The 15,302-nt window shown below is 37.5% G+C and overlaps 2 protein-coding genes across 6 annotated transcripts in view; both read left to right on the top strand.

Annotated features, from left to right (window-relative positions):
* pde4ca (phosphodiesterase 4C, cAMP-specific a) overlaps positions 1 to 2,820 on the top strand; it is a 41,579-nt gene extending 38,759 nt beyond the window's left edge. For all 4 annotated transcript variants that reach the window (XM_016531059.1, XM_016531060.1, XM_016531058.1 and 1 more), the window contains one exon: positions 419 to 2,820. In XM_016531059.1, coding sequence (XP_016386545.1) covers positions 419 to 910 — 492 coding nt within the window. In that variant the 3' untranslated portion in view covers positions 911 to 2,820. The remainder of the gene's footprint in view (positions 1 to 418) is intronic.
* Positions 2,821 to 3,695: 875 nt separating this feature from the next.
* On the top strand, positions 3,696 to 14,585 carry LOC107722633 (ras-related protein Rab-3A-like). 2 transcript variants are annotated; one of them, XM_016531082.1, is made up of 6 exons: positions 3,696 to 3,798; positions 6,888 to 7,115; positions 7,210 to 7,328; positions 10,064 to 10,188; positions 10,300 to 10,559; positions 13,338 to 13,970. In XM_016531082.1, the coding sequence occupies exons 2-5, from the start codon at positions 6,888 to 6,890 to the stop codon at positions 10,488 to 10,490; spliced, it is 663 nt and encodes a 220-aa protein (XP_016386568.1). In that variant the 5' UTR covers positions 3,696 to 3,798; the 3' UTR covers positions 10,491 to 10,559; positions 13,338 to 13,970. The 2 variants fall into 2 exon arrangements, with proteins under 2 accessions (XP_016386568.1, XP_016386567.1); XM_016531081.1 differs by lacking the exons at positions 3,696 to 3,798; positions 6,888 to 7,115; positions 7,210 to 7,328; positions 10,064 to 10,188 and adding exons at positions 14,058 to 14,221; positions 14,433 to 14,585 and having other exon boundaries at positions 10,485 to 10,559; positions 13,338 to 13,968.
* Positions 14,586 to 15,302: the final 717 nt, after the last annotated feature.

Raw genomic sequence — 15,302 nt, 5'->3', positions numbered from 1 at the left:
TAAAACACATTTTACAAAATTGTATGTATATACTGTATATATATATATATATATACTGTATACGTATATATACCAATCTTTCTATATTAATCATTTCTATTTCTAATCATTTCTAATAATAATCATATACAGATAAAATTGGATACGAAATTATAGATATTGATATTATATAATAATGTAAAATTTGTATTATAAAAATAAAATAATTATATTATTATTATATAAAATACAACAACAATAATAATAATTTATCATTATGTAATAATTTTTAAGACATATATATACAGACATACTATTTATTTGAACTATATTAACAGGCTTACATAAGTAACACTTGTATAAAATTATTAGTGTTTAAATCCCCTGTTGTAGAATGACAATACAAACTCATATTAACTGCTCATTCCCCGTCCATCAGGTGGGCTTTATTGACTACATCGTGCACCCGCTATGGGAGACCTGGGCGGATCTGGTTCATCCTGATGCCCAGGAGATTCTCGACACGCTGGAGGACAACCGTGAGTGGTACCAGAGCTTGATCCCCCACAGTCCCACCTCCACCCCTGAGGACAAGGGCGGTGTGGTCGGGATGGGAGCGATAGGTGGAGGCATCACCTCAGCGGGGGAGAAATTCCAGTTTGAACTGACCTTAGAGGAGGAAGGGGAGTCTGATGTCGAGAGTCCCGTGGACGAAGAGTTCACTTCCACCACACAGGATTCCTCCAGGACAGATCCAGAAGGCAAACATCCGTCTTCGGCTCCCCGCTCACAGCAAGCCAACCTGACCGCTTGCTCCCCCGGCTGCAGGACAATGTCTTTTAAGATGGCCAAGCAGCCAGACAGTGAAGATGAAGATAGAGAACTTGACCAAGAAGGGAAAAGCGTGTCTTGCCTGCGTCTGGGAACATAACACTAGGGCACTTTTTCATTGCGTTCTTTTTTCTTCTTTCCTACCTCTTCCTCACCACCTCCCTATCCCTCTCCATCCCATTCTTAGCTTCCTCGGGTGGAGGCGACGCAGTGCAGGAGAGCAAAGGAGAGGTAGGAAAGCTTCCACAGGACGTTTTTATACAGTAGTCACCTTGCACTGGAGAAGGCTCCTACTCTACGGACTGTCAAAGCGTGAAGCTTTCTTAAAAAGTTCTCGGTCTCGTGACTTCGGGATGCCATTCGGCTTGAGACTGAGAGGAAACGTCCTCAAGTGTCTTCCTGTGACATCCCAGGTTTAAAGTTAACGAACCAGTGGAGCCGTCCGAACATATTGATCGATAAACAGGACACTTTTTATGTGAGACGTATGTGCACTAAAATGTTTTTAAAAAGATACACTGTTGACTTAAAGCTGGTCTAATAATAGCTGAACAGAACAACCTAACCTTAACACAACAGAACATCTCAGGATTCAAAGAAACGATTGCTTTCATGTAGCAAACAGCTTGAGGGTACCCACATAGTGACCGCCGTCTTCCTTGTTTCACTATGTAAGTCGAGCCAAGATTGTGATCTTTTCTATTAGTATGTGTCGCCACCTAGTGCTTAATAGTGGAACTGGAGCCACGTTTATAGGATTTACCACTCCAGCCGAACACAGTGGCTCTGTGTTGTTGTTTCTTTGCACAGATTATACTCATCTGACCGTTTTAACTTAAAACCCTTCTCACCTTTATTTGTAGGAATGCTGCTTTAATTTAAGGCATTCACATGGTTTACATATGCTTCTCGTTTATTTTTCTATTCTGCTTCATCCAAAGCATGAGCGCAAGCATTATTTCATTGTGCGTCACGGTTTTAAAACGGCTTGCTTCTGATATTCTAGGTAGCACTTTAGAAGATATCTTTGTCATTGCCAAACGTAGCTCCATCAGTAAGGGCTGGAGTCATTCTGAATGTACAGAAGACTAGGATTCGCCGTGATCTGCAGGGTAACCAGCATGTGTACGCACCCTGTATGTAAGTTGGTCTCTGGAAGGCTGGGCTAGCTTGGAAACCCACATTAGCTGTATAGGAAGTGATCGGTGTCCTTAAACCACGTGTACTTTCTCTCTCTTTCTGTGCTGGTCACACTGAAAAATATGAGGTATCTTAACATCTTTGCAAATGTATGATGTCTAAACAAATGTTCTAAAATGAGAGCTGTGCGCTACAAGATGCATTAAGCCAAAGTTCGTTTTCTGTGCCAGACCTTTTGTGTTCTTTGGTTTTTGGTGATTGATCAGTGCTCTGCTCTTCACAGGGACATAGCCATTAGCCAATGACAGTACAAGTGCCAAGCAAGCATGATCCATGCTGTACTGTAATTTCCATGTTGCCACTGGCTAATTTCCATCAATGACATCTATACTGTCAGTAACATACTGATTTAAGCATTTAGTTTTCTTTTATTTTGTTATTCAAAACTGGCGATTTGTCAAGCTGAAATTTTATTTAAGAGTATTCATGATTAATAAGTCTTTCTGACTCAGTGTGCTCATTGTAAGTCAGATTATTTGTCCTTTTTATACCATGGTATGAATTGTAATATTGGATACAGTGAGTCTTTGTATGTAAGTGGATTACAGTAAACGGGGCTTTAAAATTATTGGCTATATGTTCATCTTAATGTCAGTCTGTGCTCTTTAGCAATGTTTCATGTGGTGAAAGAAATGCTGAGTGGCCATGCAAAGTTCGACTGACTGTATCCACACGGCACACCTCTGTTTGGTCTTTTCTGTCGCAGATCTGACAATCCCAACAGTACTGTTTACCACTACAACGCTGTTTCTAAAGTTGCTGTGATCGTTTTCCTGTTCCCAATGCCAATAAACGAGGAAATATTAGTAAGCTGGACTCATTTGTGTTATATTGAAACCCAGTACCATAATATATAAATAATAAATGCTTTGGTAAATTATAAGATTGCAATTGGGCAAAAAGTTGAAATAATGATATAAATCATAATTGTGACATAAAGTTGAATTTATTATATGAAAAGTTAAAATAATGACAAATGATGGCAGTGGTCAAAATGATGGCATAAAAAGCCAAAATGATGACAAAAAGATTAATTATGACATTAAAAGTTCACAAAAATTACATAAGTGATAATTAAGACAAAAGTCGAAGTTATGACATTTCTATTTGTTGTCATAATTTTGACTGTCATAATTTATTTTGATTGTCATTATTTTGAATTTGTCATAATCATAACTTAGTATGTCATTATTTTGACTTTTTATGTAATGTTATAATTATTATGACTTTTTTAATAATTATGACTTATAATAGTGATTTATCAAACTTTTTTGTCCAAGATTTTTCAATCTTATAATTATGACTATTTCATAAAAAGACAGCATCATGATCTCGTTATAATTTTAGCTGCGATTTTTTATCTCATAAATGTAACTTTTCATCTTAGTATGTATGACTTAATATGTAATAGTTAAATTTAGACTTTTAGATCATAATTTCTCTTATGGCATAGTTAGGATTATAATTATGACTTTTTATCCCATAATTATGACTGTTATGATTTCATTGAAATTATTAAATGTAAGAAATTATGACTTGAAAATATTGAAATGGGAATCCACAGTATTGATTTAAAACATCTCAAAAACTAGCAAATGCTCTTGTTGCTTCATGCATTAGACCGCTAAATCGTTAAAGTGACGGAGCGGACGTGTAATTGGCTCATCCACATGTCAGTCATTGTTTAGCCCCGCCTCCAGCTGGCTCCCGTCGAGTGACGAAAGCAAGAGCGCAGGTGCACAGGCTGGGAACTGCGTCCAAACCACACCAAATAAACCTCCTGTTAAGGTAAGCTGAGCTTTCTCTGGCAACATCTTGCCGCTTCACCTTGCATTTATTTCGAAATGACAAAGAAGTCGCATAGAAACGTCAGGAAATCAATGGTTTAGATTTAAAAACAGCGTAACCTTCATTTGACATCGCTAACTGGGATGGATCATAAAAAGCCTCTGCTGTATAATCCATCGCTGCATGCTACAAACTAACATGTCAACTGGCTTTTGACACTCAGCACATTGTCGCTGGCAGTTATGATGAATACTGTCTGTTTGATCGATGGGATGTTAGTCACTCGCTGACCCGAATAAAAACGGAAATCAGTCCGTGTGTGTTGTGCGGATAGATGCTAACCGGAGCTCAACTGACTTAACCGCTATCAGCCATACAGCAGTCTCGCTCTCACAGGCTGCCATTTATTTTAAACGTCTCGATTGGACAATTGGCTCGTAAACGTAGCTGCACTTTTCATACGCAAAGGTTTCTTGCTCTAATCTTGTACGCCAAGCCTGAGCCATATGTTTGAATTAAGCCTCGATGTGTGCCTGGCTGATCAGGTGGCCTGACAAATAACAGACTAAACAGAGCAGGAATAAACATTCAGGGATTGGTTTGTCTCTATATGGGAAAGAAGGAACCCCCTTGGTCTTCCATGATAAAATGGGAATATTAGAATAATCTTCCCCTGATATTGTTGGTGTGCTAAGGTCCTGAGCTAAGCACAGGGTTTAGCCGGCACAAAACCTTTGAAATACTTGGCTACACGGACTGCCTAGCTCAATCCATAAGGATACAGGCACAGTGCAGGTTATACCCTCTATTCACTTTGAATTTGTGTTGTAATTCAGCAAACAGGCTGTGAATAAGAAAACATATTTGATTCAACACATTGCCAGGAACCGTTTCTGACACCATTGTCCGTTGAACATTGTGCTGTATAAGAATAATCAGCCTTGTACTGTAGTTATGTCAGTTTTCTTATCTGATTGCTTCTACAGTGAATGTCTGGAGAATACATAACGGACTATAGTCACTCATGACATGATTCAGTTCATTGGAAAAGACTCATTATACTACAGTTACTCGTTACAAAAAGTTAGTTAATGTGCAGTATGCAGATGAATTTGGCTGTTATTGGTCTCTGTGTTCACTAAAATAACTTGTTTTCATAAATTGTCTGACATTGCAAAACCACCAGTTTTTTATTTTAATTTTGCTTGGTTTATACATAGCAGCTGTCTAAAATATTTTCATTTTTATTAAAGGGGTTATATGATGCTATTTTAAAGATCATTATTTTGTGTATTTGGTGTAACAGAATATGTTGACATGCTTTAATGTTCAAAAAGACACATTATTTTTCAAATACTGTACATTATTGTAGGTCCTCTATGCCCCGCCTCTCTCAAACGCTTCGTTTTCTACAAAGCCCCCTCCTTTGACAAGCGCAGTCCGCTCTGATTGGCCAGCTGACCCAGTGCACTGTGATTGGCCGAACACCGCAAGCACTCGTCGGAAATGTAACGCCCCTTACCATAATCGCGAGCTTCAAGCTTTCAAAATAAATGTAAAGACAGAGCATGAAAGGGGAACAGAGTCGCGTGACAGACACAGTGAGGAAGCTGGTTTGTGTTTGCAGTACACAAGCCACGGTTAAGACAGCTGACTCCACTGTGATGTGACACTGTGTCTCTCTCTCTCTCTCTCTCACACACACACACGCGCGCGCGCACACACACATACACACAATGCGCAAAACTCAGCATTTGAACAGTCAATAGCAAATACTTAAACTAATAACAAAACAGTAGCTGATTCAGAAGCGCCAGATTGTCATAGCAAAGTCAGAATTACCTCCTCTCCTAGGTTCACGAAACGGTCGTCCATAAAATGCATTGCTGTTCTGTTGTAAGTAATCTTAAAGATTCCTAAATGCATCTACTTTCGGAAGGCCAAATAAAGTGCTTTTGCTTTCGCCTAGAAACACACAGCGTCTCCCTGACATGCTGCTTCAACACTAACTGCGGTTGTGTAAACATACCTGGCAATAAAGCTCATTCTGATTCTGATTCTGATTCTTCACGACATGGCGGCGGCAACAATACTACAGCGAGAATAAAAGTTATGCCTTCTCTCTTTGCGTGAACATTTGGGAAGCGTTATGCAAATCTTCCGAGATCGTGACGTAGGTATGTGGGGGTGTGTTAGAACGAGCCGTTTTAGGTAGGTGTGGCTAACTCTTAACTTTTATAAAGAATATCTCTTTGGATTTGAGACTTTAGTCTTTGCAACTTTACAGATCTTCTTTATTCACCAAGAGCTTGTAACACTCCAAAGAGAAAGGAAAAATTGAAATCGCATCATATGACCCCTTTAAGTATGTTTGTTAGCCTACATCTGTTCATTTCTTTATCCACATGAATAACAAAGGCTTTTTCCCAAATCTCTACTAGTCCTAGCTGAGATACCAGAGATAATCATCCCAAAAGTTAGAGATATTTTAACTTATGCATTTATAAGAAGAAAAAACTGCACAAATAAGAGAAATCTCAAACCTGATTTTTTAAAACTTTGCTGGGTACCCTCTAAAAAGATTTAGGACTGAGACTTGAACCCTTCCCATTATTAATTGACTGTCAAAATGGAAAATTGAGCCATCTTCATAATTACTTTTTTTATTTAATTCTAAGTCCAAGGAACAAGAATGTGCAAAACAGCACATATACAGTACGTGTAACCTGAAATATACACTAAAGGTCAGTTTTTGCTCCAAAGAGCTAGAACCTAAACCGAGATATTGAGGTTTCCGTAAATGTATAACTGAAAATTTGTTCCAAGTCAAGACCCAAAGTAAGCCACTGTAATTAAACTAAAGCTGTGTCCAAAATCGCATACTGTCTAGAAAGTATTTGGTTTGAAACTTGCTTCACCACTGTTAAAAAAGTATGTTCTACTGTAAAACTGTATGAATATGAGTATGAATAAAATTTAGTACATCTGCCACGTTGTTATCCATCCATTATGCTTGAATGTATGTCACAATATGGAAGAAGAGATTTATCGCAATTCTATAAATCACCTTCTTTGTTTTATTGTTACAGATGGCCTCAGCAAATGATGCTCGATATGGACAAAAAGAGTCTGCGGATCAGAACTTTGACTACATGTTTAAGATCCTGATCATTGGTAACAGCAGTGTCGGCAAAACCAGTTTCCTGTTCCGCTATGCTGATGACTCCTTCACACCTGCTTTCGTCAGCACTGTCGGCATAGACTTCAAAGTGAAGACCATCTACCGGAATGACAAGAGGATAAAGCTCCAAATATGGGTGAGGAGTTCCTTATCGTTTTCATTTCAGAGTCTTGAGTTTTGTGTTAGAGTAAGGAGTAAGTTTTATTGACTCCAACTTCTGTATATTTCAGGACACTGCTGGGCAGGAGAGGTACAGGACCATCACCACAGCATATTATCGTGGGGCAATGGGCTTCATTCTGATGTATGACATCACCAACGAGGATTCCTTTAATGCCGTTCAGGACTGGTACGATAGTGCTTGTTTTTGTCCGTGGCTCATAAAATTGACACATTTGCAAAGATGCGACCTAGTTTCTGTCTAAACACGGACTGTCCTGAGAGCATGCTCTATATTTTTCAGCAACCAGGTGCGATGTGATATGATTCCAGCAACAAGTAATTAATCCACTTTAAACATGAAATTGCTACACAACATGACACAATCACATCGGTCAGAAGTCGGCACTAAATGAAACTTAACAGCAGCACCATTTTAAGTGAGCAGGGCGTCAAAACAGCGGAGCGGATCACATAACAAGCGCTCAGGGTCGTTTATTGTAAATATCTTTCAGCGCTATATCCTCTAGTATTTTTATCTAAAGCCAAACGAGCTTTATTCAAGCCCTTTCAGCTCCGTGCGTTTTCTCTCTCTCCGGACGCGCGCCGGCGCCAAGTTTAAGAGCTGCGGATGACACGGTTATTTTAACAACAACAGAAACACCGTGAGCAGCAAAATTATAGATTACTTTCACTAAAACACAGAATAATGCCCAAAACAAAAAATGAATTTTGTAATGGTTTAATGGAAACTATAAGAATTTCTGTGATAGTTTCTATTGTTTTTTTCAGCAGGGTAATGATACCCATACTGTGCTGCACATTATTGGCAATATTGAGCTGAAGCTTGACTTTGCAAATTTAAAATCGCAAATCAAATCGCAATCGCAATATCTGTCAAAAAAATCGCAATTTGATATTTTCCCCCAAATCGCACAGCCCTATCTATAACCTATGACTGTTCAAACCAGATGTGACAAGACGTCTCTGATCTACATTTAGCATTATTAATCTGTAAGCTAAGAACATTTAAAAAAATATGTAATTATATTTGGGAAAACTGTTGTTAGATGACTAGGATGGAACTTAAAAACTTTGAAACTGTTAGTTAACTTTCTTTTCTGCTAAAGATGAGAACGCTTTGATTGTTGTAGCTACATTGTTTTTAGTAGATGCTGCTTTTAAGTAAAATATTAAAATATTATAGATTTCAGGAGGAAAACCCTGAACAGAAACAGTATTTTTTTTCTGTCACATGGCCTCGCATGTATCTAAATGTAAAAATACAATACATGTAAAAAATTATTTTATTTTTTTCTCTGGATCTTTGCTTGGAAGAAAATATAGAGGCTGTGCCTCTTGGAGCTTTAACTGATTACCCATTTATGATTATATTTCCTTATGTGTCATGGTAGATCGGACTCTTATTATAGAATTTGATTACATTTGATTTTGAACATGGTAATGAATTAAAATATATAAGTAACAGGCTGGATGTACAATGTTTGGGATGACCAGAACCCTTCCTAGAGCTGGCCGTCTGGCCAAACTGAGCTATCGGGGGAGAAGAGCCTTGGTGAGAGAGGTAAAGAAGAACCCAAAGATCACTGTGGCTGAGCTCCAGAGATGCAGTCGGGAGATGGGAGAAAGTTGTAGAAAGTCAACCATCACTGCAGCCCTCCACCAGTCGGGGCTTTATGGCAGAGTGGCCCGACGGAAGCCTCTCCTCAGTTCAAGACACATGAAAGCCCGCATGGAGTTTGCTAAAAAAACACCTGAAGGACTCCAAGATGGTGAGAAATAAGATTCTCTGGTCTGATGAGACCAAGATAGAACTTTTTGGCCTTAATTCTAAGTGGTATGTGTGGAGAAAACCAGGCACCTGTCCAATACAGTCCCAACAGTGAAGCATGGTGGTGGCAGCATCATGCTGTGGGGGTGTTTTTCAGCTGCAGGGACAGGACGACTGGTTGCAATCGAGGGAAAGATGAATGCGGCCAAGTACAGGGATATCCTGGGCGAAAACCTTCTCCAGAGTGCTCAGGACCTCAGACTGGAACTAAGGTTTACCTTCCAACAAGACAATGACCCTAAGCACACAGCTAAAATAACGAAGGAGTGGCTTCACAACGACTCTGTGACTGTTCTTGAATGGCCCAGCCAGATCCCTGACTTAAACCCAATTGAGCATCTCTGGAGAGACCTAAAAATGGCTGTCCACCAACGTTTACCATCCAACCTGACAGAACTGGAGAGGATCTGCAAGGAGGAATGGCAGAGGATCGCCAAATCCAGGTGTGAAAAACTTGTTGGATCTTTCCCAAAAAGACTCATGGCTGTATTAGATCAAATGGGTGCTTCTACTAAATACTGAGCATTTTTCAGTTTTTCTTTTTTAATAAATCTGCAAAGATGTCAACAATTCTGTGTTTTTCAATCAATATGGGGTGCTGTGTGTACATTAATGAGGAAAAAAAATTAACTTAAATGATTTTAGCAAATGGCTGCAATATAACAAAGAGTGAAAAATTTAAGGGGGTCTGAATACTTTCCGTACCCACTGTATATATATATATATATATATTAGTCAATAAATATGCATTAAATATATGGCAAAAGTCATCACAACCTGCTATTCTTAACATCCATAAAGTTAAATGAATAAAAATATGTAAACCATACATGGAAGTAAATCTTTACCACCTGATACACAAGGAAACAGTGTCAAATGCATTTAGCCTATTAAAAATAACTAATCATTATCTTGTATTTAATTATTATTATTATTATTGATATTTAATTACAAATATTTAATTTATTTTAATTATTAAATGTCTTTTTAACATGTTTATATATAAATGTTAATTACAGTAGCATTTAGGCAGTTCAAATGCTTTTTCTTAATGACTCGTTTACTGCTCTTAGGTCCACACAGATTAAGACATATTCATGGGACAATGCTCAAGTGCTGCTGGTGGGAAATAAGTGTGACATGGAAGACGAGAGAGTGGTTGCTTCAGAGAGAGGAAGACAGCTGTCTGAACAATTAGGTGCGTTTTCCTGAACAGAAGGTTTTCCACTTGAATTTCCTTCATGTTTTCTCGTAGCTCTTAGTTTAGTTTGAATATAATAGTGCCTTTTACTTCTTTTGACTGTCACAGGCTTTGAGTTCTTTGAGGCCAGTGCCAAGGACAACATTAACGTGAAGCAGGCATTTGAGCAACTGGTGGACATAATCTGTGAGAGGATGGCAGAGAATCCGGAGTCGGCGGACCCGTCCACCACGGGAAACAGGCAGTGCCCTCAGCTCAGTGAGCAGCCACAGCGCTCCCACAAAGACTGTGCTTGCTAAGGGTCGCTCACAACCTCTCCACCATTCCCAGCAGTTTGAACAATGGACGCTCTAGGAAAGAAGGCTTTGGTAAGAGAAGAGCTGATGGGATGCAGCTGAGAACCTGTCCTCTCTCTGTCCCTCTTGTGAGATTGACATCAGTGCATTTTTGTTTCTCTTATATTGGTAACCAATGCTCCTCTCATCTCTTAAGAATTGGAATAATTTAATATCTTTTTGACTTTGGGGTCAAGTTAATTCCAACGTGAAATTGGGTGAATCACATTTGCTTTTGGTACACTGTCTGCTAAAACGTACTTCTAAATGTTCATGAGCATTTCTTAGGTATGTTTTTGGATTCATCAAGTTCAAATTCACACAAATATCCTCAATATATTGCCAGGAGATATTTTATTATTTCCTAAACAGAAAAATATACATTTAGGACCAGGTTGTTGTGTGGAAACCATCAGCATAAAGGCTCATCCCGAGATGGAACGTTTGAATGAATCCTAAGCTTGAATTGTTCATAAGTACTGTTTCACTCTTAATTTTTAAATTAAAGAGTGAAAACGAATTGCACACTAATTAATTTGCTCCCTATTATTTTTTAAATAACAGCAGGTGTATTTTGTAAAACATATATAAGCAAAAACGGTATATGTGAGATAATAGATGTAATTAGGAAAAAATCATTATGATGTGCTTAATTGCTTCTTGTTTTGTAATATGAAGGAATTAATGAATTTAAGTGTATTATCAGTTACATGTTCTGCTTTTACTCCCTTTCCTACATACAGGTGGTCTCAAACTCCTCATTGTACCATAACGGAAGTGTGTGAGTGTGTGTGCATGTTAGTATGTCATCCTAGTATTTTGTAGATGTTTCGTTTTTACAAGCATAGATGAGGATTACTGCTGTTCTACGGGCTGAAAACTACGGTGGCCGTGAAGTGCAAAGCAAATCACAATTCTGAAAACAAAATAACAAATTACAAACGCAAATGCAAGTCTAAAAAACAAAATAATTCAGAAAGCACAACAACAATTCAGAAAACATTATAACAAGTCAGAAAACACAATGACAAATCCGAAAACAAATTAACAAATCAGAAAACACAACGACAAATCGAAAAAAAAAATTTTCCTTAATTTTTATTGAAAATAAATGCCTTTACGATGTGATACGAGATTTGAAAAGGCAGAAAAAAAAAGTTAGGCAAAAGGCGGGATCGAACCCCGGTCGATCGCGTCAAAAAGGCAACGTCTCGCGCTTATCCATCTGCACCACTGGAGCTGATGGTTTGTGTTTTTTAGACTTGCATTTGCGTTTGTAATTTGTTATTTTGTTTTCAGAATTGTGATTTGCTTTGCACTTCTCGGCCACCGTAGAAAACACAATAAAAGCTTTAATGAAAAGAGAACCTAAATCAAAGAATAGCAGCTAATGAGTTTGTGGACGAGACTGTATTTTGAAAAGACTGTAATATGAAAACAAAATGCATTGTGATTCTCATTTAGGCATTAGAAAACAGATACTATATGCACCACTGATTGATCACTAGAGTATTAACATATGTTAATGCACACAATAATGTTATTTTTGTTGTAATTAGGTATGTTAATTTACTGCATTATTTATTGCTTATTTATTTACATGCGTTTTTGTTGGTGTATGTGTTCTGCGTTAGATTAAGAGGGCTACTGCTATATTTATAGAACAGGCTTGGACATCGGAAATGTCTCGCTTTTATAAATCACAGAGTTTTAAACACAAAAGGCAATGTATGTTTGAAAACATCATGTTTGTAGAAGTATGTGTTGGTTTCCCCCTATGCAATTCAGAAACTTTGTTATACCAAATAGTCACTGGATATGCAGGGATATTGTTTGTAAGGTAATTGACGATTTATACCCTTCATTTAAAACCTTTTTTACAGTCCAACAAATAGCAAACCACTGGGATTTCCTTTTTTATACAGAGAAATTTGACACATTAGTTTGCTTTATATGCAGAGTAATCACTGTTAAAGTAGAAGCCATAAAACTGAGTTTTGGTTTTGATACACTTTTGTAGTTTTTTTATTTTTATTTTATTTTTTGTAGTTGGCAGTTTGAGTATTGTTTGTTTTGTAATTGTACAATAGTCCTTCAGTTCCAGCACTATGATATATGTCATTTTAAAAATTACAAATCGTTTTTTAATTGCTGAAATAAATGAACTTTTCCACGACATTCTAATTTATTGAGATGCACCTGTACATCATGCTGTGTTTCACCCTGGGAGATAATGGTAATAAACCAATGTATTAGCAACTGATATAAGCAGGACACTCACTCTCATGAGTTTTGAGAATCAAGTGACCACTTGCATCTGTTTGAGTTCAATAAAAAGCTATGTTTGAAACCTTTAGTGACTTATTGCTGTCGTTGTTGACCTTTTATATTGTCTTGACAAAGAGGGGCCTCAAAAAGTTGAGCTCCACTGGCCTATATGGGAGCTGCAAGAACTCGGATGTAATGCTTGGTTTGCTAATTTATATTGAAGGTTTATGGTGTCGTAAGAAACAATGAAGAGTTTGATGCATACTCTGCGTCTTCAGATTATTTATTTATTATCTGATGGCGGCTGAATGACAAGTACAGATGCTAAATAAAGAGAGCCTGGGGAATTGAAATCATCCACATGTTAAACGTACTGTATAAATTACCTTCTTTCACATCCTCATCGCATAATCTAAACATTTTCTCAAGGAAATCAAGATCCGCACAGATTTATAAAGACCTACAGAAACCTGTTACGAATGCTCTGTATTGCATTACAACAGTAATTTGTAAAATATGTCTGCGTTTGGTTCTTGCTTTCAGATGTTTATGGATAATCCTGCTGATGTCTATGGCATTTGTGATGGAGGAATGATGGTGTCCTCGACTATGGATTTTTTGCAATTTAACAGGAGTTTGGTTGAAGTTTCCTGTGGACAGAATGACTCTTCAATCTGTACAGAGGGGTATTCTTCTGTCGTAGATCATGTATTTTATCAGGAACAACAGGAAGTTTGGAATGTGAATGGTTATACACACTTGTGTCCAACAGAAGAGTTTCACTCCACACAGAATGGACAAATACAAGGAGAAAGGTTTATGTTCAACAGTTCAGACATGGATAGATCCAGTCTGAACACAAACCGGTCACGGTTTACCTGCCAGTGGCTGGAGCGATCTGCAGGTGCCCCACAGTGCTGTGAGAAAACCTACTGCACAATGATGGAGCTCATCTCTCATCTGACAGCGGAGCATGTTAATCTGTCAGGACAATCCAGTTACGTTTGTTTGTGGGAAGACTGTTCTCGTCAAAGGAATCCATTCAAGGCCAAGTACAAACTGATCAATCACCTAAGAGTGCACACGGGAGAAAAGCCCTTTCAGTGCTCGTTCGGATGTGGAAGAGCATTTGCACGGGCGGAAAACCTGAAAATTCATGAGAGGACTCATACAGGTAACACTTCAATTGTTGTTGTTGTTGTTTTTTTCTTTTCGTTAATGTTGCATGAGGTGATTGGTTTTAATTTTCTTTTTTTGTTACAGGTGAAAAACCTTTCAGATGCCCTTTTGAGGCCTGTGAAAGGCGTTTTGCTAACAGCAGTGATAAACAAAAGCACATACGTGTCCACGCACCGGAGAAGCAATATATTTGCATGCACTGCACTAAATCATATTCTCATGCGAGCTCCCTCAGAAAACATGCAAAGGTAAATTAGAATTTAAATATGCAGCTCAAATAGTAATATACAAACCTGCATTCTACGCTTTACAAATTTTTAAGTGCTTTTACATATCCTATTTTTTACTAAATGTACTTTTTTTGAATGCACTTTTTAAATGTACTTTGTGATTTAATAAGTGAATGATATACGTCATGTAAATTAAGTTCTATTCTATCTCTCTTCTTCATCAATGCAGGTCCACCTGCCAGTCATGGAACCTACTCAGAACTACAATTATGACAGCAGTTATAAAGATCCAAGCCTTTTTCAAATAATATTTTAAGGTGTGCCCTAGTGTAAAAGTTAGCAGTTAGCCTATTTTTCATGACCATTCTGGTTAGAAATAAAATCAGAAGTATCAACATGTGAGAAAGGAGCTCCACAACTCTGATACATAATTATAAAAGTTGTATAATTTAATAATTTACACAAGAAAAACTATTGCTGAGTAATTTATTACACAATTTTATTTATTTTAATTTTATTTACAATACATCTAAGTAAACAGTCTTTGAAAAGTTTCCCATTTCTGGTCTGTGGGGGATAAATAATATATTAATACATATCAATTGTATTTGTATGTTAGTAGAGTGTAGATTGTAAATTGCATGTCAAACAGTTACAGCATGATGTAATATATGACATATAGTCATTAAGTATATAAATGTGAAACTAGGTGTTATAACAGTCTAAACACAAGTGTTAAGAATGTTTTAATACAAAATCATCTCAGTTTTGTTGTCTTGTAAAGTGATCGTGTTCAATTGAAGTGTAATAAAACATTAAACACTGCACACTTCAGTTTCATTCAGAACAAATTTTTTTTAAAATCGCCAACAAACTTAAGAGCATTGTTAATGACACAGCAAAGGGGAAATTGTACATTTGTAAATGTTAATGTGCCCACTTCAGCAGAGGATGATTCTGGAAAAAACAGTGTGTTCTCTTTCCCTAGACAGAATAAATCCTCCACACACTGATCTGATGTCTCTGAACAGTAATTGCATTCATTAGAACAGGCTGACAGGCGCTAATCACAGCTAATCCATCTGTTTGGAACTTTAGT

Source organism: Sinocyclocheilus rhinocerous, unplaced genomic scaffold (genome assembly GCF_001515625.1).
Source record: "Sinocyclocheilus rhinocerous isolate Xijiao unplaced genomic scaffold, SAMN03320098_v1.1 scaffold541, whole genome shotgun sequence".
NCBI classification, from domain to species: Eukaryota; Metazoa; Chordata; class Actinopteri; order Cypriniformes; family Cyprinidae; genus Sinocyclocheilus; species Sinocyclocheilus rhinocerous.
This window is presented reverse-complemented; position numbering and strand designations above follow the sequence as displayed.

Bases quoted from the DNA above. Each gene is read 5' to 3' on its own strand.
- LOC107722633 (XM_016531081.1), top strand. From the start codon at position 10,533: ATGGACGCTCTAGGAAAGAAGGCTTTG. The intron at 10,560-13,337 runs GTAAGAGAAGAG...TCTTGCTTTCAG, and splicing joins CTCTAGGAAAGAAGGCTTTG to ATGTTTATGGATAATCCTGC. The intron at 14,222-14,432 runs GTAAATTAGAAT...TCATCAATGCAG, and splicing joins CCCTCAGAAAACATGCAAAG to GTCCACCTGCCAGTCATGGA.